Source organism: Nomia melanderi, chromosome 2, assembly GCF_051020985.1.
Source record: "Nomia melanderi isolate GNS246 chromosome 2, iyNomMela1, whole genome shotgun sequence".
NCBI classification, from domain to species: Eukaryota; Metazoa; Arthropoda; class Insecta; order Hymenoptera; family Halictidae; genus Nomia; species Nomia melanderi.
Window position 1 is genome coordinate 17,312,427 of NC_135000.1, and position 27,811 is coordinate 17,340,237.

General features: G+C 35.7%; 1 protein-coding gene across 7 annotated transcripts in view; it reads right to left on the reverse strand.

The window, feature by feature from the left end:
• LOC116433584 (uncharacterized) overlaps positions 1-27,811 on the reverse strand; it is a 410,336-nt gene that overhangs the window by 159,615 nt on the left and 222,910 nt on the right. For 6 of the 7 annotated variants that reach the window (XR_013001492.1, XM_076374508.1, XM_076374511.1 and 3 more), the window contains exon 2: positions 21,053-21,267. Coding sequence is in view for 6 of the 7 variants with exons in the window: in XM_076374508.1 (XP_076230623.1) it covers positions 21,053-21,267 (215 nt within the window). In the remaining variant the exon portion in view is untranslated. The remainder of the gene's footprint in view (positions 1-21,052; positions 21,268-27,811) is intronic. The other variant, XM_076374507.1, reaches the window with a different exon arrangement.

The following is a 27,811-nucleotide window of genomic DNA, read 5'->3' on the forward strand; positions in this document are numbered from 1 at the left end:
AACACGAACAAATCAATTTTACGCACACCATATTCGTCGACAGATGGAAGAAAATTTGAAAAATAATTTTACATTGATATCAGACGAAAATGAAGTATCAGAAAATTGATCGATTTCATTTTCAATTTATTAAGAATTAATGTTATAATTTAATAAGTTCTTGAACAATGTTAGATGCAATATTTCCTATCCATTGGAGAATAACCAAAAAGGTTTTAAATTAATTTATATTCTCATATTATACAATAATTTAAATTATAAATCATAATATGATCAATAATAATGTTAATAATTATTTTCTTGAACTATCAGAAAATGTGTACAGCTATAAAGTTATAATATCTTTAATGGCACTGGTTTCGTAGCCTTTACAACGCATCTCATTCAGAACACAGTATGCCTGTACCAAAACACGTACATATTTATTCAGCACGTGATTATACATTTCATGCTGGTTCATTCACGGAATGCAAACACATCGCGAACAGGCGCGCGATTATGAAACGCATCAATTTCAACGATATTAATAGCAATATGTTTTAATGTGATAGCCATTAATTCGATGATTAATTTGATTTTCGAGTTCATCTGGTGCAGGTACGCGGGGAATATGTTGGGCATTGCTCGGCTCTCGCAGCGCGCGGATGCGCGTTACAAATGACTTAGCGGTTAACTGAAACCGGCGAAACGCAGAGATACTCACACGCATAACTGTAATTTCCTTCAGTTAATGCCATCCGATGCGACGAATTAATTTCCCGTTTGAAACCCATTAGAAAATGAACACGCGATGGCTGTTCACGAGCGGATTGCTTAGTGTCAATGAGACAACATCACGGAAATAATGTTTGATGGCTGTGATTTTGGTGTACTATATTATTACACTCAATTCAGTAACTTTTTTCTTGACGTTACATTAGGTAGTAAAGTAAATAAATTCGATAAAAAATCTAAACATGTTCTAATTCTGAGAATACAATTATAATTTATTGAAAATACACGTAACTGTGAAATATAATATATTATATTTATAATTAAAGGCACTTTTGGTTGAAATGAAAATTCGACGAAAAAGATATTTGTATAACTTGGAAACTGCAAATTTAAATTATAAAGTATTGTATTTAATCAAAATTCGTTCATAACAAACGCAAACATTAATATTCCTTTAAAAAATATCCACAATTTTATTTCAGCATATTGTTTCAACAAACACCAAAGAGATTAATAATTAATAAATCCGAAATGTTTGTTTAATTTTATTTCACGTAGCCACATTTCCGTACACATATAAACCTTTTGGTTTCTTTCCGCCAAATAAAAGTCAATCGAAACATTAAAATAACATTTCGAAACACGGATTTCCACAATGACAACCAGCTGATTGTCTCTGAAACCAGCATAATGCGAAAATTCGTTGTGCATTGTTCGTTTAAAGTTCGTTTATTAACACTAAATGTATCGAAAATTTGTATACCCTTCTTCATAAAGTAATCAATTAAATAATTGATTACAAAGTAAAAGTAAATAAGTTAGGCGATAAATATTTCTTAATGGAAACAGAAACAAAAGGAAAGGCAGAAATTAAAAAACTAATTAATCAAACAATATAGAAGTTGAAATAAAGTTAAATAACAGAAAGAAAATACAGAATTTTAAATCACATACTAAAACCGATAATTTGACCGGTCACAATACATTTATATAGTGTTAACCGCTTAGCTACTGTTGGCGCCTAAAATGTAAAATGTTATTGATAAAGCTCGCTTAGATCAAAAGTAACTGAATTCTAATTCGACAATTACATCTTCCGTTAGTCATATATTATATAACTGTAATTATTTTATATTGGTTCAATTTAATTCAATTCAGTGTTTTAATGGTTTCAATACACTTTCTTAGAAATGCGCGTTGACGCAAAATTCTGCTATAACCAAGGGGTTAATAAATGAAAAGGACCATTATCTCTCTAATCCCTGGTGACATTACCTTAAAACCACATATTTCAATATCACTAAAATGTGAACCTATGAACTAGTCCCGAAGGCACCAGTATAAAATCGAAATAGAAATAACCACCTAAATTTTAACAGTTAGAATAGAATTTTTCACAAAAATATTTATCTCCATTAAAAATGATAAGTTAGTCAACGTATATTCTAAAAATAAATGTATTTTTCCTGAAAGTTTTTATTTCGCACGTAGAGAATTATAGAGTATCGGTGGCCGCGTGATCGAAAAGTTTTCTTTTCGCCGCTATTAATTCGCTTTTATTTGGGGCGTTATTCAACGATGTGATGGGGAAGGGGGAAACGGAAACAGAATGCAGTACCGGGCCAACAAAGGTGAAACATGGAGAAGAGTCGAGTTCCATGGGGAACAGGGGAGGGGAAACACAATGCAGTCTGAGAAAACGCTTTGAAGTCTGCTCGAAATTAATCTGGCAACGCGTTTCGGCTCGTCGTTGGTTATTGCAACGAATCCAACCGAGGGAAAGAAAAAGCGGGCTGCGACAATCGGGGTGAAAGGAAAGGGGGAAAAAAGGAAATGGGCGCAACGAGGCCGGGATTCATCTTTGCCGGTCGGGTTATATTAAGGTTGCCACTTAATTTTGCGTGAGCAACCTCTCGCCGCGCTCTCGAGGCTTCTCCGTTCCTTGGACACCACCTTCCACCTGTCCTTTTTATGAAAATCTCCGCGCACCGCCGGATTAACGACGACCCTCCCCCCGAAACTCGTAAACGAATCTCCGCGCCGCGACGACGGAATAAGCTCAAACGAGACGGGAGATATAACGAATAAAACGTCAGAAGGGATTTTCCTGGGTCCGAGAATTTCCCGCTTTTCCTATGACAGGTGAAATGGAATGAGAAATGGGTTGGATGTCATGGTGGGTCAGTATTATACAATAATTCTTAGTGATAACGAGTACTGTATTTCCCGCTTTTCTTGTGAAAAGTGAAATGAAGTGAAGAATGGTTGAAAGTTTTCATGTTTATGCATTCGTTACTACGGTACGTTGGAATTATATAATAATTCGTAATCATATCGAAAATGATATCGTAGTTTCTTAAACTTTTTTCTTGCGATATCAAGTTAGTTATATTAAAAAGATTATAAATTTAATTTTTCGAATATGAATACTACTCGGTTTGTGTTAATTAAAGAGAAATATTGCTTTACGCTTGGAAATATTGAATTTCTATAGAAAATAGATGATCCGTTCTTCTTATTAGGAAATTATTAACAATAAAGTAATCCTTGTAAATCAAAGTCGTACGGAAAAAAGGTTAACACTTTTACAAATTTCTGATTTCATCGAAATTGAAAATCAATTTATGAATCGCAAATGTGACTGAAACGAGTACTAAAAGATCTTTTAGTATCATTTCTTCGATTCACCGTTAATGTGCATTATTTTGAAACACCCGACTTTTAATTTTCAGTCATCGATGCATAAATGAATTACATAAATGTAGAACGTTATTAAGTGTCAAATACTTGTGCTGTGTCGAATATTTTGCAGCAATATCAAGCAAAGCATTTATCTACGGTAAAATTGCCATTTTATTGAGAAAAAAATTTTCACGAAGATTTTATATGCACGCGTTTCATAACGTGTCTCTTCAAACAGAGCGAAAATTAAATTTCAAGTGTAATCAAGGTGGGCGGTCTTTTTTAAAAAAATGCATCGATTCTTTCCGGTATGAAGCGGTGCAGTTTAAACACACTTCTTTTTTGCCGAAGTGGAATTCTGGTTTGATGAAAAGTTTAATGGGTCTGGTATCGGCGGAGGAGTTCATTTGAAAATGAGCACGAGCAAACAGAGATTATTCAAGTTTTAATTAAGAAAATTTCATTTTGGGCGCGGATTACGTGAAAAAGGCCGGTCCAATAGAGAAGAAGTTTACCGTCCTGGTTTTTGCAATCTCGATATTCTCGAACTGGGAAAGTTATTCCCCTCTGAAATTCACGGTGCTCTAAAAGATATTGTCTCAAATTCCTGGAGTCCTGTTTCCATAGAAAACTTCGATGACCTTCGTTCCACAAATAAACGGTGACCGGATGAAAAATCGAGGAAAATTTTTATAAGAACAGCGTGGGAAATAAAACGTACTCCTTTTCCTAAAATTTAATGGACTCTGTGAACCGTAACAAAAAATGTGTATTGGTTCTCGAATATTTCAATCTTTACAAAATTTATACACAAAAATATTCGGACACGAATGATATTGCGAGTATTACGCTCCATATTTTAAATAAACATACAATAAACTAAAAACAAATGTTATGGTATGTTAGAGTACTGTCTGTAGTTAACAAAAGTATAAAAACTGTTTATTTTATACATAGAATTGCTTAAATTATTATAGAAGTACGAAGTTACAGTTAATTTTAAATATTATAGTATATATCGGTGGTGGTTTACTATTAGATGATATTTGAAAATGTGGATCTTTAGTAAAAAGAGAATTAGGAAAACAATAATATATTTAATAAGATAAAGGAAACAATACGGACAACAACACGTAAAATACAACACACGACTCTCGCACCAAAAATGTTCTACTCCGCTGTCGCTCACCAAAATGTGTGTCCATGCACGCATTTCCACTCGCTTTTATCACACACCCCCATTCGCTCTGTCTTTCTCACCCTTGCACCCTTCTCACTCGCATCTTCCGTCCATAGTCAAAACTCACGCAGTCACGTACACACTTTTCTCACGGTTCAGTCGCTCAGTTCCAGATACTCTTCCTCGCATTCTTTCAGCCACTCGAAATTGTCTAAACGCAGTCACCCTATTTCCCAAACATCCCGGCGCCGGTCCGTCGCAATATGACCTGGTCGCCCTTACGCACGCACAACAAACCATTCATCCTACAATAAATATTCTCGATACTACACTCGGCCATTCCTGACCGAACATCTGTCCTCAGATGTTTCATTGTCACTTTCTAGGTTCTCTCGGTGTCACTACACAAGTGGTCAGTATCTGGTATAATTCGTCGAGGTTTTCGGAACAGAATTGACTGTTTCTTCCAGTGTTTATGACTCGCCAAAATACAATCAACGCAGTTTTGTAGCACTTTGTCCACCTTTTCCCGCAAGTTTCGGAACCGATAATCCCTTTTTAATCTGGTCTCGGTTTTTTCCGACGCAAAATACCCGTTCTCGTGGGCCCGCTTAATTACCTGCGTCGGCATCGACTTAGATACCGCAAGGCTTATGTTCCCCTCAGACTCTGACTGTTCAAATATTTTTCTAATACCACGATCCTTTCGCTTCGCTTTCCCTAGCCTACCGTTTCTATTATTTTCGTTTTTACCCACCAATATACACGATGACAGAGAATTACAATTCAAAGCGTTCACATAATCATTGGGTTTAACGTCTTCAACTTCTTTCTCAACTAAAGGGGTGATGGTTACCTTTAAGCTATCTACCTTTGAAATTGCTTTAACATCGCTAACAATTTTCTCGTTTTTAATCTGTATTGACCCGCTAGTTTCTAAGCTCTCTTCAGTTTTGACAGGCGTGCTCGGTATCAAGAAAGAAACTTCACTCGATAAATCTGTGCAATTCCCCCTAGTAACCGCGGCATCACAAAAATCGAACGAGATAGTCCCTAATTCCTTACTACTATTGTCCTCGGCTGTTTGACCGGCGTTGTTTGATAAATTCTTCGAAGGTTCCGTAATCGCGACATTAGAATCGTTCACAGGAGATAAAAATTCGGCCAACGCACTCTTCGCGTTGTTAACTTCATGATTATCAATAATATGTTGTATTGACTCTTCGTGCTCAGGTATTTGAGCCTGCAATAAATCCATCTCACTCGCGTCATCTACGTTAATATTGAAAATTTCCGGCGCATCTAATTTCTTAATCAAAATTTCTCCTCCTTTCATGGTAAGTTCTACGGAGTCTAGAAAATCTGTCCCTATTATTAAATCATGTGGCGTCAACGCATCGGACACAACGTGCATATTCATCGGATATGTTGTATTATCTATTACAGTATTAATAGAAAATTCCCCCATAGTATAATTTGTTTTTGTTCCTACGCCGTGAAACCGCAAAATTCTGTTATTCAATTTAGGCGCTCCGATTTTAATGTAATGATCTGCTCGTATTAAATTTAAGTCACTACCTGAGTCAATTAACGCTACCAACTTACAATTCTCGATCTGCACCTCTTTGATACGCTTTTTCCGTGATCCCACTGACGCACTATTTACGTCCTTTACAGGTTGTTTTACACTGCTACAATCAGACGCAATATGCCCATACTCTCTACACTTAAAACATTTAACGCCTTTACTTTTGGTTGGACAATTCGAACTTAGGTGTTTCCGATCTCCACACAGGAAACAGCGACGTACAACCTCCTGGACGACTGCACGGCTGGACCGTGTCTCCGTTGGCTTCCTCTTCGTCTTCATATTCTCCTTCATCGACTCGTACAGCATACATTTCTCCTTCAACTCCTGAATGCTTCTGGCTCCATACAGAATCATTTTGTTCACCTCCTCGTCGTGGATACCATCAACTATATACTTGATAACTGCCACAGCCGACATATCCGCTCGTTTCGCGATATCAAACATCTGGTAAATGTACTCGTTGTATGTTTCACTCGGTTTCTTGCTGCGACGGGACAATTCTTTATGGATTTTGTATGCATCGACACTTTCTGTAAATTCGGACTTCAATGCCTTCCTCAACGCAATCCAACTTTTGCCGCACTTCTCGTAGTTCACAAACAACTTGGCTGAACCACGCAGAAGCCGCTTTGCGTACACCACCTTCTGCACGTCCGTCCATTCACACACATCAGCCATATCTTCGAACTCTTCCACCCAGCAACGAACGTTTACCCCATCATCACCACTGAACGTACTCATCGACTCTTCGACATCTCGAAAAGTTAACAGATGTGAACTGCTGTGGAGTCTCATACGACCTCGAACATCTCGCTCTTCTTCCACCTCGCTTTCTGATTCCTCTTCCGCCTCATCTTCTCCATGCTCAAACTCTAACATGAAGGCTGCCCCCAACCTGTCTTGCAACTCTTTTTTGTTGCCCGTTCTTTTCAGCTTACGCTTTCCCAGTTCTTCCTTCAATTCGGTGAGCCTCATGGCGTATATCTTCTCCAACTTTTCGCTGGTCTTCTGTCCGTTAACTACTTCAACAATGGTATTGTTTCCTTCTTCACTCATTTTCAACGCAATTTTCAACACAGGTCAACACAAATCAACACGAATCAACGCTTTTCCTATTTTCTTAATTACTGTGATTCCACAATTTTTGATCTCACGATCCCGGACGAGCCTCCAATTTTATAGTATATATCGGTGGTGGTTTACTATTAGATGATATTTGAAAATGTGGATCTTTAGTAAAAAGAGAATTAGGAAAACAATAATATATTTAATAAGATAAAGGAAACAATACGGACAACAACACGTAAAATACAACACACGACTCTCGCACCAAAAATGTTCTACTCCGCTGTCGCTCACCAAAATGTGTGTCCATGCACGCATTTCCACTCGCTTTTATCACACACCCCCATTCGCTCTGTCTTTCTCACCCTTGCACCCTTCTCACTCGCATCTTCCGTCCATAGTCAAAACTCACGCAGTCACGTACACACTTTTCTCACGGTTCAGTCGCTCAGTTCCAGATACTCTTCCTCGCATTCTTTCAGCCACTCGAAATTGTCTAAACGCAGTCACCCTATTTCCCAAACATCCCGGCGCCGGTCCGTCGCAATATGACCTGGTCGCCCTTACGCACGCACAACAAACCATTCATCCTACAATAAATATTCTCGATACTACAATATTTTGAATAGTCTTTTGAATAAAGTAATGAACTAAGTATTTCTTAAACAAACAAATTATCAGAACAATTTGCAAATTCAAGTATCACAATAAAACAGTGATTTAACCCCTATTTCTGAATTCAAGAGGAAAACAGCTTTCATGGAACATTCTCGGATTAATTAATTAATAATAATAATAATTCTTGGATTACTACAATTAATAGTTAACAATAATTAGTCTCATCAATAACATTGTAATATTATCTTAATAATCCAAGAACATTACATGAAAGCTTTTCTCTTGTGAACTCAAAAATAATAGTTAGACCACCATTATCCTGAGCGACTCGTATGAAGTAAACGGTTACTGAATTCAATCAAGGGCAAAAAAGGGAGAATAGAATTACAAACGTTCTACCGTCGAAAGGTTTCCAATACCGTTCTCACCGTAACGCAAAAAGCTTCTGTATCTTGCGCCCGACGGGGGAAAAAAGAGAGAGATAATCCGGACGCGCGATTTTGATGCATTAAAATCCGGTCCAATAAAGGTATCGGACGGTAACGTCTCTAACCTGCTAGTGAATATTTGCTCGCAGAGTGTGCGCATTTAATTATTGAGTTTCTAGGTATTAAACCCGGGTCCCGTTCCCGTGCATTTCACGTTCGAATGAGAAAATCTCCCGCGGGAGAAATCGATTTCCGGTATACATCGATGAACACGTGCATCCCGACCTCTTCTATCCGCGTGCCCCTTACACGCTCGAACGCTTATCCCTTGCTCCATTAATTCCTCGGTTAACGATACGCTCCTCTATCGTTCCGGAAACAGGATATCATCGGAATCAACGGAGGCCGCAGGTGCGCACGAAAAATCACTTCGGGTTATCGTACCGGCTTTGGACTCTGCGCTCTTTTTCCTAACACGATCAACGCCGTCCGCGATCGTGATACAACAAATAAAGCTTTTAGGGGTGAGCTCCACCTTTTACTGCGACAATCGCGCATACCCAGCGTCTACGAGTTACGGGAAACTTGATTGATCGTAAGAAAATGTAATGTTTTGGCGTGGGTGTAGATAAACAAAGCAATCTTAGGGAAATTTTTTATTTTTGAGTGAAGTAGAGAGTGAAAACTTTTATTAAACATATCTGGAAATTATTATATATGTATAATTGTTTTTATATATAACATATGTATAATTATTTTATATAATAATATATAATTATTTTTCAAAGTTGTTAGAAACTTAATTGATCGTAAGAAAATGTAATATTGTAGAGTAAATGTAAATAAATGAATCAATGTTATTAATATGTTTCATCTTTAGGTAAGTCTTTAGAATTATTTGTGAAGGAAAATATTTCGGGTAATTTGTTTAAATATATAACATTATCCGTAGTATTTTCAAGTGTGCGATGAACTGCAGATATTTATGTAAATTGATATTCCCGTTAACTATTTATAAACGATAGAAGTAAAATAGAAACTCGTATTTTCCAATAGATACATGTAGCTTTAGCGCGATAAGGAATAAAATGGAAATTGTACTAAACATTGATTTCGCATTGAAACAAGCGTTGCAAATACACGGAATCTGCGATCTAAACGCCATGAAGTTAATGCGTTTTATCGAGAGTAATTAATCCAACTGTAAACCCGATACATTGGTTCATCGAGTTCTTTCACTATTACAGAATTCCCATGACTTTCAACTAGCTGACATCGCAAGTAAAATTATATGTGACACTGGGTCATCAATGAGCTAAACGATTCGGTGAAGCGACACTAAACGGTCTAAATCCGTTTGAATTATGCAAAGCCGATTATATAAAATTAATTGCTTTGCATGTTGACTAAATATAGTCGTTTCGATCGGATCTACACGTTTACTGATATTATTAGCCGGTCTTGTAAATGCGTCATTTGCAGATAAAAGGTATTTCTAAATAATTAGATATTGCCTCTAGATAACATAGTAACGTGAATAGAAATTTATTATACCAATTATTTGAAGATTACAGACAGTTTATTTATAAAATGCATTTCTATTGCATTTAACAAAGCAATATAAGTGTGTAATAATATAATCAACTGAAAACTGGCATAAAATATGAATATCAAAATTATTCAAATAAATATCTTCTATGAATGATTTTGAACCACTGCATAAAAGTATTCCGAATGAAAAGGCTCGTGATTGACTAAAATATGTTATTATAAAGTATAACAAAACCATAACCATAAAATAAAAACTATTTGATAGCATACTTAAAACCATTTTTTACAGATTTTTTTCAATTACATTATAAAATAGTTCAAATTTTATATTGTATATGATCTTAAAAGGCGATAAAAATAACGCACACCTGTTTCTATGAATGTCCATTTGTATAAAAGGTAGTTTATTCATTTAATTTAATAAAACCGTATAAAACTGATCGTTTAGGGAAAAAATTTTTTGTGATTTCGTTTTCTTTTTTTTAAGAGAAAATTGTACAATTATTACGAAAACAGGCGATTCGCTATGTATTATGGAATGAAAATAGTTCACCGAAGTGGTACTTTTAGAGAAAACCTTACTGCAATTCTACGATAAACGGTGACACGAGATCACGTTCCCCCTGATCCTAGACATCAATTTATCATGATTTCGAATTACAGTACAGCACATGCGCCACGGAATTTCAGCCGATGCACGTAGTCGATAAAAGAAGTGCTCTCAAAATAGACGGATATTACATCCCCGACGGAAATTCTGGTTCTATGAATCTCCGCGATGCGAAATTTAATTAACTCGGAATCTGATCCGAACGCGCGTCAAGTTTTCCACATTCTTTGAACGCGTCCGTGGCTTATTACGAAATTATAGGTATATAATTATATAAAATTTCAACATATGCGTATCAAAAGCGAAAACTAAGCAGATCCTTATATTCCCAACTTAAGACTTTATCAAGTACATATTAAATCATACATAGTGTTGGAATATTGTGATTACAAAATTCAAAGTAAAACATGGAATTGAAATTCTTGATCTACCATTTTAGTAACTGTACCTACTTGGATCTTTATTTTTTGATTTAATAGGCATATTTTTACATTATAGTTAATCAGATCCTCAATATTAATTTCATATTAAATTAACTACGTAGTTTAATATCAAATTAACTTTGTTATGAGTCACTGAAATTAATTACATATTCACTATTTTATTGAAGATATAAATATACTTATATAATGAAAATATTAATTTTCCAAAAATTCTCTAGAAACAGAAAATTATTACTATTGTGGCACAGTTATCTACTTCCAACGTTACTATTAGTACTTTACACCCTTCAGAAATAAAATTCATCCATATTTCCAAAAATAACCACTATCTTTTCAATATCAGAAATTATTCCTCGATTGTGTACATGGTGTGACAAAGAGGTTCTTTTTATTCTTTTCAATGTATCAGAATATTTAAGTAAATACGAGCACCACATTGGAAAACCAAAGATGTGCCCTTTCAGCGAGTCGAATATTAACATTCTCGTTCCGGTCCGATATTTTTTATCATTTGTTGCCGCGTATATAACATGATCCGCATTTTTTCCCGCAAGTTCGTTTCAATGGAACACGAATAACAATACAATCCTTCCGATAGACTGGCGCGGTGCACGGTCGAAAATTGAAAGCCGGCAAAGAATAACATGGCCGGCGAAGATTTTCGATTCGGTCTATACATCAGGCCCTCGAAAACTCTCTTTCTCCCATCGCGGTTTACGATCGCATTTGTGTTGCGCAGTCGGCGAAATATATTTCACCAGATGAAAAGAAACGAAACAGTATCGACGACAGCGTGAAAAAAGGAAAGAGAGAAAAAGGGATCTCGATCTTTTCGGACGTCGAAGTTTCGATGGAACTCGGCGCGATGAGAAATTCCGTTTCCGGCTCGCTCGCACTTTCAAATCGTCGCTATCGTCGATCGGCGAACGGGGTATAAAAGGAACCGAAAAAAGAGTCGGTGATGTTGGCACAAAAGACGTGTTCCTGAAAATATAGTCCTTAAGATGTCGCCACGCAATGTGCGCTTTGAACAATCGAGATTTCATTTAAACGGGACAAAGTTCTCTAATAGAAGAAATATATTACTGATAATTAGAAAAGGATCGAGTTTATATTATGAAGTTAGATATTATTTATAATGAGATCAAGATTTAGTTCATGTTATAGTTTTGTTATGATTGTATATATTATAGTGATATGTAATAATAGTTCTATGATAATTACATTATGTATTATAATTAAATATTTTTAAATTCATATAGTCAAACTAGACGGAAAATTGATTAGTTAATCTTCTAACAAAATATATCTACAATTCTATAACTCTAACAGTATTCCCTTGAAAATTAATTAGCATATTTGGTATAGTATTTCGTAAATCAAATTCGACCATAAATTATAAATAATTTAATAAAATTAGATTGTGAAAGTGTTGCAGTCGTGTGGTGGACCTATCAATCGTCGTTAAATTTCATCTTCACGTTTTTACAGCCGCAGAAAACCAGACACCCTTTTGTATTTATGCTTCAGAATAAGTTCTGAATAAAGCCAATAAGCGTAGAGTTTCAAGGTTGTAAAAATTTTATTTTTCTTCGAACCAGGTTCAGGACGACCATGACGCTTGAATAGGAAACTTAGTGTAACGTGTAACTTTTACGGCACACGTTCGCCTTTAATACTCGGATAAAAGCAAAAATTCTGCAGAACGATCATCGAATTTTATGTATTATGGGATCGGAATTTCTTTGGAATCAGATCGTTTAAGGGATACCAGCCTTGCATGGATGAGGTGTACGATGTCTTGGAGGACAGTAGCGTCGAGACTGTCAATAATAAAAATTATTCACGGCATGAATGTATTTTTTGTCAGGAATTCGTGTAAAAACGTATACAATACAAAGAATCACTTTACAACGTTTCATTTACATGATCGGTGGAAAAAATGATTTATAATATCAATTATATACTGCTTGGATTGGTTTTAAATGATTTAAAATTTAAAATGAATTTAAAATAAAGAGCAGTGAAACAAAAACATTTTATTAAAATATTCAAAACAAAAATTGATATAAAGTAAAAGTATGGAATAAAAATAATCGAAGTTTAACGGATTAAGTATTTTTAGCTTTTAATTATCTACATAATTTATACACTGTCGCTCTACTAAGAAGATGGTTAATAAAATCGTAACAATTATAAATGTGTCATTTTTATACTGCATGCTTTTAATTCATTCTCATCAATGTTTTGAAGCTGCAAATTGCCAATTAAGTTGTACAAAGTGTAGAACTAGTCGATAGATAATTTAAATATATACTAACTACAATGTCTGAAAAATGATTAAAGTAGAAATATTAAAGTATTAACGATACAAATACTTCGTACACTACATTAACTAAATTAAAATATAAACTTTTCAGTTTTCCACTTATATTTTTTTTAAATCTTAAATCATAAAAAGTTTAAATAGAAGCTTAAAAAGGAGTTACGAAAATCATCATGCTTCCAAAATCCATACAATACTCGCTCTTAATAAAATGGCAACGTTTGTGCTTAAATCCAATGAATCCAGTAAATTTCAAAAAGATTTAATTGAAGGGTGCTCGAGTTGAAGTATCTACAAATAAAAGCGTCGTTACTACAATTACTGCTTCTTAAGTTTCACTTCAGATCTGCTTCAATCATGCCGAAAAAAGAAGTATTGTCGATTCTTCGAATGTTAATGGACGAACTTGCGAGCAATTAGAGTTTGTTTATAACGACGAAACACGGTTAACGGTTGGAGGAGCAACGGGCGACTCCTCGAAAGAAGAACTTGGCAACAAGAACACGATAATTACGGTTTGATTTTCGCACCTTCGACGAGTGGAACATTGCGGATCAGTTCCCAATTAACTGGAATTTTCAAAGGGCATTAGGAAGCCGATGTTCATGGGCAAATGCACACCAAAGACTAAGACCCAGGCTTCCCGGCGTCGAGTCCGCTTTGAGGTTAAAGAAAGTTCGCGTCGATCATTAGCGATTAAGAACGCTTACACGATCATCAAGCAATTCCGTAGTTACGAAAGGGGGATTCTGAATGTCTGCCAAAACTCATTTTCCGCCGGCTGAGAAACACGCGAACTTCTCGAGAGCCTCGTAAAAACCGTTTCCGTAAAAAAACAGCGTACCGAAGTCGGTTATAGAAATCGGGTAGGGAGATTAAGGCGATAAGGACAGAGGTTAAATTAAGGCTCGAGAATTATTTACCCTGTTTAAATTAACCCTTCACCGGAGGATATTAAATCACGTGTCTCGAGTTAATTTTATTCATTAATTGTTTTACTGTTTAAGAATTAAATTGAATACACTTGAAATTAATATTAATTGGAAGAGAATTCAAATGTAATAATATAATAAATGTCGTGATTCACAATTTTGTATGTTAAGAATGAAAAAAGAGCATGCTAAAAAGGATTCAACTTCGAATTAACTGTGAAATAAAAAAAATAAAATTTTCTATTTCCATAGAAACGTCCAAGTAGGGATCGAATATATTCGCTGGGAGGCAACTCAAAAGTCGAGGTCGAAAAGTAACCAAAGAAATTCATGTGTTTTGAGTGAATTTTATTTCACTGTTTAACCCTTATTTGTTGGTACTTTGTAATTTTTCTGAATACCATTTGGAAATATTTTGAAGAAGAAGCGCATACGATGATATTATTAACAATAATTATTACTAAAAAACATAAATAACTCGGAAAAAGTTTCTTCTGAAGTTTAACAAAATTTCGCAACTTAAAAAGCTATGTAAAATTTTATATTTATATCGAAGATAATGATGAATATTTAAAAATAGCATGTTGAGCGGCACTTTATGTAAGTATTCCATAGAAATTGGAAAAGAAATGTCCTTCAACCCTTCATTCTCGGTGGGATTTAATCTCCATTCACCTGCGATGCCAAAGGATACTTAACTGAAATCGCTATTTTATAAACATATTTTTAATCCCTTACGAGCGAGGCGAAACCTTACACTTAATATATATAGAAGGAATATATAGAAGAAAATTAAAATGAGAAAACCTTGCATGAAGAAAGTTGGTAATTAGTTTAGCTAACCCCGTGATATAGTGGCTACTTACGTCGGTCGGCGACATGTAAACTTTGTACGCATTGGAAATATATTCTTGAATGAGTTCTCTTCCAACTCATTAAAATTCACCTTAATTCTTTTATATTTTAATGAAACCACTTAATCAAATTTATGAAAAAATATTACATATTAATAAATTCGAAAAATCATTCGTTTCATTTAAATACAAGCAGTGTACGACCATATTATCATGTCATGTTATAAATTTTTTATTTAATAATGTAATTCGGTTTTCACCAATTCATTATAAGTTTTTTAAAGAGAAGCGCATGTTTCTCATATAAGCTGCTACTTAATCGTTATATACGTCTTTCAAATAGCGAAAAATGATGCAACTTTAGGGTACCCCTGACACCAAATTTGAAATTCGTTTCTTGGAGATAAACACTAAGACATGAATCCACACCGTTTCGCTTCGTTAAGACCTACATAATTCCGTTGAAATCTCGGAAGAAAATGGACAGAGGGAAAAATTTTAATTTTTAAAGGCCGCCAGTAGGGGTGCATTAAGACGTTAAGCATGGCAATATTGCGGGTCGTAATCTTTTACTTGATGTCTACACTTAATGCAGTGCTCTCGCTGAAAAGATCGTATTTATTAGAGGAAATTTCATCAAGAGAACCCAGCTAAAATTTTTGTCAACGGTCTTCCGTACCTAATAATGTTTTCGTAGTTACCACGAGCGCGGAAATTTAAATGTTACCGAGACAATGAAAATCCGTAAAGGTATTTGGCACGACGCCACGCGCCGAAGGGCCGTGTTTTTTGTTAGTCTCCGATTTGGCATTAAGTTTTCATATTCCATTTCCGATAACCCCATTGAAAAACGCAAACGAACGGAATCGCTGTTGCCCGTGTTGCCAGGATAATCACATCAGACTAACTTGTAAATGGACGGGGAAAACTGCAGCAGTAAAAAAGTTCCCTTCCGGAGTTTATTCTGTTACTTGTTCATGCATGGTTAGGCAATTCCCAATTTTAGTTAAATGTTCTCGAATGTTTCAATTTGTTACATCAATATTTTTCTTGGCGCGAGATTAAAACTGAATTTTAACGGTGTATTTAATATAGGATATTAAACTGAAAGTTTACAAAGTTTTGTACAAATTTAGGAACTAAATTTTTTAACAAGAATTATTGAATTATAATATTTATAGGCGTTACCTCTTTAGTATTATATTGACAGTCAGGATATCTCCACTTTCTAATATTTATTGAAAAATAAATTTTAATTAATAATAACTGAATTTGTTTGCGTGGTCAATTATAATAGGGGTAGAAATTATAAAAAATCGTGTCGTCCTTGAAATTGATATTAATCGAAAGAGAATTCAAATAGAGTAATATAATGAACATTGTGGTTTGTAATTTTTCATGTTAACCCCTTGCCTTATACTAACGTGTCAAACTTGTGATGAAAATTTCAAACCGAATTCGACAAATCTAAATGTTAATTTGCAACATAAAGTAAGTATTACCTGTCTATTATTAATCTTTAACCTTTAGAGTAAATGTAGACACAAAGTAAGTGTAAAATTTGTTTCTTTTTCTACTAAATAATTAACGACAAAGTTATTTTAGTAAGCACGGTTGAGAAGTAAATCATAAGGTAGGGAGTTAAGAATGAAAAAGGGGCATTCTAAAGAGGATACAACCTTAAATTAACTGTGAAATAAAAGAAAATAACATTTTCTATTTCCATACAAACGACGGAGTAGAGATCGAATATATTCGCCGGGAGGCAACTCGAAAGTCGAGGTCAAGAAGTAACCAAAGAAATAAACGAGTAAAGAGAAGATCTGGGAGGATGGATAACGCCAGAGGCGACTGCAATATCATTGGTCGAATGGAAAAGGTTATTTTATTTTCGCCAATAGTATTGTAGCGTGGATCGTACACAATGACCCCCTTCTGGAGCACTGGAAACGCAAAATAAGAAATCAATACGAAATCCTCGGACCTCTTTCCTGGCTATTGGACAGCCGCGAAAATTTCTATTGTAGCTCCATCGATAAGTTATTATCGTCGGGCTCGTGACTTTCAAGGGTTCCCCCGGATCTGAAAGATCTCTGCACCGTTTGTGCTCGAATTTGCCAGACATTTTCGAAGATTACATTTTCATGGCACAATTGTAGCCTCCACTAAAAAATCAATTTGTCGTACATAAAAACTGCTATAGCCATTCCACGGTTAAGGGATGATAATTTATGATTACCTACATTCGATTTCATGTAACACTGTATCGCATTATGCGACTTATTATATTATATACTCACGAAAAGAATAAACTTTCAACAATTATTTTATTTTCCAATATTACGTTGAAAGACGCTCTATGTTATTTTTTCAAGAAATTTGAAAATATTTTTTTTAAGTTTCTTTAACTAAGTTTAACATCATCAAACTACGTGCTGACTATTTCGATGATTTTCTATTATTCTCCGGTACGTTGATTTATTTGTAATATTTATTCACGTATCTCTATACTAAATAAAACGATATTTGATGTAAATAACGACGAGAGCTCGCTCTAAATTTCCAAGCAGCAACGTGCACGTTCCAAATACGTACAAAGTGAACAAAGAGAGTGTCTACGAAACCCAGCAACAGAGTTCGCGTTGCTAATTGTTGCAAGAATCAAATAGTGAATCACTGAAAACAACAGCAAAAATAAAACAGGAATAGAGGACAGATAAAGGTTCGCGTAATCCTCGGGAAAGAACCGAAACGTTCAGCTCGTTCGCGTAGATTAGAACCGTACATCTTGATAGTGTAAAAAAAAGAGTCGAGCGAGCGTAAGAGAGAGAGAAAAAGAGGAGGAGAAAAAAGTAGAGACGCGAGAGGGGAAATATTTCTTCTGAAAGCACGGTTAGGCGGGATTCACGAGTCGGCTGGTAACGAAATGACTGGAAACGCGGTAAGCAACCGCGATTCTCGTTTTATTTCAACCGCGAAACGAAACGCGGAAAGAAAACGGGGTGGGAAGGTCTCGAGTGCAGCAAGCGCGCGAAACGTTGCTCTTTTTTCGGTCGGAATTCAGTGGCAATTGCGAGTCTCGTCTCGGCGGGACGAAAAAATGCCGGGCTAGCTGCGCGAGCAGACGCCAGGGTTGATAGGAGATCGTTGCCGTTTAAAATCCCGCCTTCGAGAGATAATGGCAACTGACCTGAAAACGACACTCTGGTGCTTCGTCGTGCGTACGGCCGGCGAACTTGTTTGACGGCGGCGACGCGGCTCGAAATCAGCTCCTCGTGTGCAATGTTATCAAGAAAGCAGCGATAGTTCCGTAACATGAATCGTTATTTCTTCTGACGAAGGGATTTTGCTTCATAGCTGTCGAAAGCAGGCCATTTCGAAGAATTAAGAAGAAAGGAGATTAAGACGGATAATACTGAAGGAGTTTTCGTATGTCATCATGGTTATGTATAGAATTATGATTTGTTGTTAATTTCAAGTTGTAAGAGGCATTCAGGTGTCACTGAATTTGAAATCATAACAAACATAGACATCTCAGTTTTAATTAAGAAACGAAATAATAAGCTTTCGCAAGAGGTTGATCGTGAACGTTATAGGAGAATATTTTGTTAGTAAAATAGTATTTCGAACAGACGATCGAGTTGTCCTTGTCTGTCATTTCGAAGTTTCGAAGAAATAAAGAATTTTCGATGGCTTTGAAATGGTAAAACTTTATTTTCCAGAACACTATTATTGTATGAATAATAACACTTTATTGCTCTAAGATATTCTAGACACACTAGTTCCTTAGTACATATTCTCGTCACATTATGTTCAATGAACGGTTATAGCGTCAGAAGTAACTTTGTTGTTTGCGTCCAATTTACGAATAAAGAGAAAGAGGATAGCGAACGCCGTCGAATTGCAACGTACACGAGACACTAAAGCCTGATGCGAAATCCGGACGCTGAAAGGGTCTCGCTCGAAATCTTTTTCGGGGGCGTTCCGGCAGCTAGAGCTTACAAACCTAAGCAGAGGTTACGAGGGTTGAACCGTACAAGGGTTAACCCAGCGGAGTGGATCCGGTTTACGATTTCTTCCAGCTCAGTACTTCCATCGAGAAAGAGGTCGGGGTGCTAAGGCAATCGACGCCGTCCTTTCTTCTGGATTAGAAATCAGGGTTTCGCGAGAAGCCAATAAATATAAGATGGCAGATAAACTTTCGGGCGGGGGACAGCGAAACGTCATCGCTGGGAACTTCCTGTTGCGAGCTGTTCGCGAAGCCAAGTTCGAATACTCAATGTACAACGGTTTACGATGGCACTTACAAAGTTACTGCCGGGCCGAGTTTTGTTTTCCTCGAAGAAAGGCGTAAGAAATGTCTCTGGTGGCTGTTGAATTTGGATGGAACAGAACGTTTTGGAATACGGCCGATATTGCAGACAGAAAACTGTATTACAGAACATATTTTCAATTGACATTTCTGTTTATGTAGATGATTCTATAAAACGGATATATCAAAAGAAGTTTGAGTTGTCTTCATAAGAATTTGTGCAATTTTCAATTGCAACAAAGGAAAAAGAAAGGTTTGAGGTAGTAATGTGGTCAACCTGATGTTTTTAGGAATGAATTCTATAGGAATTTTTGAAGTCTGATAGATTTTTATAAAATTGACGATGATTATGCTAATTGAATATCTAAAGAATATATGTCTAACTACAGTTATTATTCAAATGTGACGCCACTGTTTAGAATATAAACGACATTGAAATAAAATTGTTTTAATAAAATTATCGATAGTATTATGAAGAATTTCTATAGAAGAAATATTACACATATTGATAATAAATAAGAAAAATGTGAGTTTGTTATTTTATAAGATACTAAAAGAAATTGGAAAAAATGTAAATTATTATTCTCAAGAGAAAACTTTATTGAAATCGTGTGGCAAAGATTAAATCTCATTCAATCACCATGTTGTGGGTGAATGTTCATATTACAAAGCGAAATAATTCAGTAAACATGGTACATAGAAGGTCAGACGAAAATCACACGTTGATTGGAATTTAGAAAATGCTTTAACACAAAGTTTTGCGGCAACGTGTGTTCGGGTTAATATCGACTTATCTCGACCGTTCTATCAGGATAATTATAATCATCTGACCACAGTATATTGTAGGGCAGAACTTTATAGCTGACCGTGTAATATTCATAGCACAATGTGTGCAAGTTAAGAAGATTAAATAGTTAATACTGTATTCTATACAAGGACAAAACATCGAAAACCGTGATCCTTCGATTATTATAGAAATTTTAATAAATGTGCAGATACGTATATCAATCAAAATATATTTGTCTCATGTACATAATGCAATATAATCTATTTAATATGATACCATGAATAACCTGTATTGTAAGTAATTTATAATGAAATAATCCTACGTTTCTAGTTACTTTCAAATATGCATTATATTATACTAAATTTTTAACATAAGAATGAATTAATAGACCTTTAAATAATAAAATTTCAAATTCAAAGTTCGTAGTTACAAAAGGAAGAATATACACATTTAATCGCTTGCTTAATAATAACGTGCCAGTCTCGTTGTGAGGATTGTAAAGAGAATTTAATAAGCATGATCATTTCTCGATTCTTTTGAATGCAAATGAATCTGTTATCAATTATTATACTTAAGAGCAAACGTGGACATAAAATATGTCTAGAACAATTTCCGTTTTTTTTTTAAATGATTAATGACAAAATATCAATCATTGTTGACAAATAAAATGTAGGACAAGGGGTCAACGCATGAATATTCGTAAGAAATTAATTAAAAAAATGATCCGATACGTAGGTTGCTGCAAAAGTTGTTTGTTATTTTTATAAAATTCACATTTTAAATTTTAGAAAGTGCTAACACGAGACAATGAAAGATATACTAATGTTGAAAGAGAATTTTGAGAAACAATAAACCATTAGTTCAAACTTATATGCGACTTTTCTTATATATTCTCGAAACTTTTACAGCAACCCACGTATCAAATAAAAAAAAATTATAGATGCTTTCTTGATACATACCTGCAGTGACTGGGGCCAGATGCACGTGTGATTCAGTTTGTCCCCTGCAAGAGATGACGGATCGTAGGTGCTGCACCTGCCGTTGCCGTTTGCGCCAGCCCGGCCATATTGAGCGAGAGCAACGGTGATGGTCGTGCCTGGTGGACATTTGAGCGTCATCAACTCCTCGTCGCAGGCTGCTCGTTGGTAGGTCTTCAGGGTGCCTGATAACAAGGCTGTCGTTTCAATATCGTGGTCACGAAACAGAAAATTCAATTGGGTCATGTGGAACGGTTGCCAGTAATCATTCATGTTAACGAGATTGAAGGAGCAAAATAGATGAAATATCGTTTAGCTCGGACAAACCAGCAAGTGACAATTTTAATTCATAACGTAATCGACAGATAAATCCATGCAAACATTCACAGAAAATAATCAAAGTAGTTTACAATACGCAATATTTACAAATACAGAAACGATCAAATGAATTTCAAAAAGAAGAATGAAAAGAAGATAAACGTGACACAATATTCACAACGGATAATAAAACATGACCAGCACAAAGAAATTCAAATAAAATATCGCCAAGTATAAATATCAATATTTACATATTGACAAAACGAAGACCGTAATAGAATCAATCATTCCCACAAATTTAAGAGAATAAAACCAATAACATTCGTTAGAAGAATCGTCCCGGAACAATATCAATCAAGTCGATCGGTGTCGAAGCGAGTGATACGAAGTTGATCGATAGCAGAACAATAGACAGTTCCAACAACGAAATACCCGAAAATAAGCGGGTAATGAAGAAGCGTCGCGAAGGGAGAGGGGAATAATTGGTGCGAATTTAGAGGGGTAGCCGAAAGAAAGGGCGCACAGGGCGCGGAGAAGCGATCGATGACCCGTAACGGTGATCGGTTTCGAGGGATTTGGGTAATTAACGAGTGGATCAATCGGAGGATCAACCGGGCGGCGATGTATCGATGACACCCGCCCCGCGGAAGCGGTGTCGTTTCGTTTACACGCGGAATACAAGCCGACCGACGCGGCACGACGGACGGCGGCGCACAGTTGCGGGTTTCGGTGGCGAGTTTGCACGCGGAACCGCAGACGTTGCAGCGCTCCGTTGGAAATCCACCGGATGACGGCCACCGGTGGTAAGAACGAAAATGGCGGGGCCAGCGGCCGATGTTAATCGCCGCAATTCCGTGACACAATGTCAGCGGGCCAACACCGTTTGTCACGCGGTTCGGTGACGATTCGTTTTGGGCAAGGGGTTATTTCATTTTTTCCGGTATGGTTGGTGCACGGATTTCGCCGTTTGACGTATTAAACAAGAATTACGGGGTATGGAATTATATGAGGGTTTGTTGAGGTAAGAGTTCGGGTATGGATCAATTGAAATGATTCAAGTAAGTTTGAAAGGAATGTTTAAGATGAGGCATTAAGTTGGATAAATTGTGGAAAGGGAATATGTAGGTAAATTATAGAAAGTTGAATTGTAGAATTGAAATTGATATTTATGTTTCAAGAAAAATGGAATGGTTGATTGAGAAAGATGTTTGAGAATAATTGTATTGGTGATGAATGACAGGAAAGAATAAGATGTTAAAATATGCAAAGTGAGTTTTTTCGAAGATTGGTTGTAATATATAGTGATATTAAGGAATATTAGCATCATGCAATGTTGATCGAAGAAAAATGAATATACATAGCAAAGCAAACGTTATTGAACAAACAACAGAAATTATAGTGGCGTTAAGAAAAATAATTCAATTGGTAACGTAGGAAATAATGATAAGCCGAAGAAAGTTAGTGAACGTCAAATGCAACGCGAATGAAGGTGTTCGACAGAGATGTCCGTGAGCGGGATTAAGTCATTGACCCAGCAAGGTGTACAACAAAATGTTAGTGTATCAATGCGGTCGACATTAAGCGTGGTTTGTTAACATGTCAGGCGTGGTTACCATCACCGTGATTTATTAACGTGTCATTGTTGTCACCGTCACCACGGTGTACCAGGCATTGTGGTCACCATCGCCGCGACACATCGTCGCGTTATCGTGGTCACCATCACCAGAGTTAATCAGCGTATCGTTGGTGCCATGTGGATTGTTAGGGTGCCGTTGTTGCAACCGTCGCCATTGCCACCACCAGTAATCGTTGAAACGGTAAATGGCAATTTGTAGTCCGGAGAGAGGAATAGGAAACATGAAAAAGAAAGCAGATTAGCTTCAATTAGCAAGAGACATTAGCATTGCATTTATTATTGCTATAAAAAATTGTCTTTAACTAATGTAGCATTTTACATCAACAAATAGTGTTAAGTTACGTATAATCATCATTTCATCTCGTTTGTCATAGACATTGTATTAGAGGCACTTATTTATTATTGCCTATTATTATTTATTATATTATACATTTACATATTATTCGTTTATTACGGAAATTTATTACAAACATCAAATTTTTATGAAAAATTTGGTTCCTTTAATTAAGCCATATATAATTATATAATTAAAGAAACCATTGAATGTCAAGATGTCTAATTTAGTGTCTCGTCCAATTGGATACTTCGAATTAACTGACACATTCGATAGAAGACGAAAAAAGTAACTCATAAAAATTTTTTATTTGAAGGGGTGATTCATGTGATACAGTAATTCCTTTTTCTGGCGTCCGTGGACGTGCACGATATACGTCGAGACGAACTTTATTTTCTGCAAAGAGATAGGGCGGTACACTTCTGTTGGTGATGTAACAGATAGTTCAATGTCGAGTAAATAAAGGGAAAGTCTATTTTAGGCGAAAATCCGGAGATGATGGTATCAAAAGATTTTCTGATTACTTGACGAATCACTCGCAGGCCACATGAAAGGGAGAAAGGGCGCGTGAAATTCCAAAGGTTTCCGAGTATGTAGGACGATCCGATGGATCGAGGTCGAAGTAGCAAAGTCGATAATTCACCCGACCAGACAAGTGCTCTTGAAGGAACATCTGCCCGACGTTGGGATCTTTCCGAGCCCGTTTCTCTGCATCCTACATTCGCGAAACGCTGGCAAAGCTGCGGTGGAACGTACCGTCGACATGGCTGCCATTCGTGTCTGCTCGAAATTGTAATTTCGTTTTCGTTCGGTGGAAGTAAATTTTCCTGTTATCTCGGTGTAATTTTGCCCGGGTTGAAATAAATTAAAGAACATCTTCGTTTTTCATGAAACAGAGAGGAAGAGAGAGCAAGTCGGAGTACGATGAATGAGGTTCCACCATACTAGAATCGATAAAAGACATTTTGTGAACTGTTCGAAAGAATTGGTCACGTAACCGAAGACTTAAGTATTTCCGATAAAGACACTATTTTTAACGAATTGATTTGGATTGCATATTTCTGAAAATTACGAAAGGATAGCTTCAGCATGAACTCGTTAAATGTTGTGATGACGAGATTTATTACTTTTATTGTTGGAATTTATAAGCTCTTTGAGGTTTTTGGGTAAATATACATTTTTATGAACTGATTTGTTAAAACCGAGGCTGAGTATAAATTTGTTTTCTGATATGAATTTGATTAGTTTAATAATTGTATAAAATTTACAAATTAATTTTAATGGTTCAGTTATTGTATATTTTATTTGACACTGATTATCTAATATTATTTGAAATTTTTTATCATAGCTTTATGTAATATGATAAGGTAAAACACATATTGCGGTACTATCATTAAAGTTTCCTAGTGAGTTCCGGCTGTGAGGTGCGCTGGTTTAGTACCTTTACCCCCTTGATGCCTAACCTGTCATCTACCACTTCTCGCTCAGCGACCAAATTTTCTCCTTGACTTTGATCGTTTTCAACTGGAATGTTAAGCAATTAATAAAGAAAAATATAAATCGACACTCCACAAGAATCGATCTCCTCGCTTCCTTTATATATGCATTGTAAAAAAATCATATTTATAAAACATGAACAAGAAATTTGTAAGAATATTAACAGATAATAAAAACATTTTTATTAAAGAACACTACTAAAACCCTGCTTTATTGATCTCATTACAGTTAATTAAAATATTCGGATTTTTATATCGATAAATGGCAAAGCTGAATCATCGATTAATTAATATTAATTCCAACAGAAAAATCGTAGTAAAGAACAAAATCTGAAGTATCAATATACATATTAATGTATAGACTTAGATATAGTATACTTTATTATGGAACATTTATAAGACACCATTAAACATTATTTTATTTAAAAATCACTGGATGTCATATTTAAAACTCCTTTTACCTTCTTTTTTGTTATATTTCGTTCTCTTTCCCATCTTACTTACTGAATGTTTTAGCATTCAAAGGAAACAAACCGTTGTTATCTAAAAATGGCTGGTTCAGTGAAGTTCGTCGATGAATTGCTACCCTCAGCGTCGGAATGCAAGCTTATTATTCACGTTTCTGTTTGTCAGTGCCCGGCTGTCATTAAAACACGATATCGCAAATAAAATATTGACTGCATCACGCGTCGGCGGTATCGCGGGACGAAAACATCGGACGGAACAACATTACCCGCATATATCCGGCGGTGCCACAAACCGATAAATTCCAATCCGATGAAACTTCCCGTCACTTCGTTACTCTTTTTTTTTTTAATGCCCGTTATAAAACGCGGGACCATTGTCCCGAGATTACCGGCGCGTAATTACGCGCGGCGCGATCGTACATCCCCGGCGGAGCTCATGACAGCGGTTTTTTGTCCGGGGGCGGTCGAGAACATTTCAATCCTTCCTACCCTTCACCTCGAGTTTCAGCGGCGCTGTAACGCCTTTATGAGGCCATTTCTCAAACTTGCAATATCGCGCCGCTCGTTCTTCCGTCTCATTAACTCCACGCGCTCTTTACAAGCGCGCAGTTCGGCGGGGGCGGATAAGATCGACCGCGGCTGAAGATACGCGGGCCACATACGCGCGGACCGTGATACCGTTTTCAACGCGACGACATTACGTATCGCGATCTGGGGTCAAATTAACGCTAGAATTATCAGATTGGTTAACACTGAACGTGCCGGCACTTTATGTATACTTATTTATAGCGCAAACGGTCAGATAACTGGTTGCAAAATAAAGATAAATGAGGTAAACGATCAGTTCTTGTTGGCGGAAACAGAAACGAAAGGAAACTAGGATTGAAGAACTAATTAATCGGATAATATAGAAATTAGTTTCTTTTTCTTCTAGTAAATTATTAATCATAAAGTAGTTTTATCAAGCGCAGTTGTAAAAGAAATCATAGGGTGTCAAGATAAAAGGAATAATCGAGGATAAATTATAACAAAATATAAAATAGATCCCAAATTACCATTAGAATAGACAATGGTGCAATTTTAGAGGCTTGTTTGCTCAACTTATATTTTTAATTACGCCCTGCGACGTACTATTGCTTGGTAGTTCAAGGATTAAAGTAACTCATTTTGAATTTCAACTTATTATTATAAATATACACACGTTTTTCCAAGAAATTATCTACTAAATCGATTTAAATGTAACTAAATAAAGAAATAAGCAAACCGAAATCTCTGTACATGTATTATTGTAATTTTTATGAGAAAATACTGAATCGTTGGATTTAAAGCTCGAAAGTTTTATTGTTAAACGGTTAACTTTTATAAATAACTGTTATTTGTCGAACGTTTAACCTTTTACACTTCGTTTATTTGATTGATACTGTTGTTCAAAAACTTCAATGCTCTTGTGGCGAAGCGTTCGGAAATGAAAGGTTTTATTTTGAACGGAAAACATTACCAGTGCACTGTTCGTTTGTTTTACAAATATGATTTATTCTACCAACAATACGATAATAAAATGTATTTTATTTGCATCACTTTAAAATTCCCTAAAACTACGATAGAATATGATTCGTCCAGTCGACAAAGTGATCACGATCAATCTTCCGTAACTATTGTCATGGGCCGCATTTTTCTTCAATTATTTTCAAGATGGATCTAGTTATTCTCTCGAGGACACTTTCCAGCTTAATCGTCTTATCGTTCTTCGTCTCTTTCATTTCAATTATAAAATGTAACTTTTATCGTTTCGATGTACTTGTTATACAAATGCGGTCTGCAATTCTACTGTGTATTATGATGAACATATGATGAACATGACTATTAGATTGCAGATTTTTACGTAAAATTAAATCTCCGATAACTATAAATTTAAAGAACTAAGAAATAACTAAAAAACGTTTTTAAAAAATAGACAGAAAATGTCAAAATGTGTAATGAGTCTTTCTAGCTTCTGTTTTATTTTCTTTTATATTTTTTAGATCCGGAAGTGTAGTTCTTATTTGAACTTTTTTTAAATATTTATATATTTATATTTTATTACGATTCGAAAGTAAATCAAGTAAATTAATAGATTGAAATTAATAATAAACGAATAAAACAGATATTGGTAGTTAAGATTTATCGTGTTTATATTTATTTCAATTTTCTTGTATACACGAATCTTAAAAAAACATAGTCTATTTTAATGTTTGCCATTATAAGTGAGTTTCAATTTCGGTAAAGAATTTTGTTACTAATAGATGACAAATGTGACGTTCGGGGTGTTAACGATCTTCCTTTACAATTTACACACTCCACCGATCCTAATGGCTTCTCTCATGGCTAAGCTTTCAGTGGTCACTGACATTAGCCAGGCACTCGGTGGTTCGTGTCTAACAAACTCCAAACTATAAAATTTCTCCTGGACTTCGTACCGCACAGCACAGACCATGACAGTGTGCTGGGTAA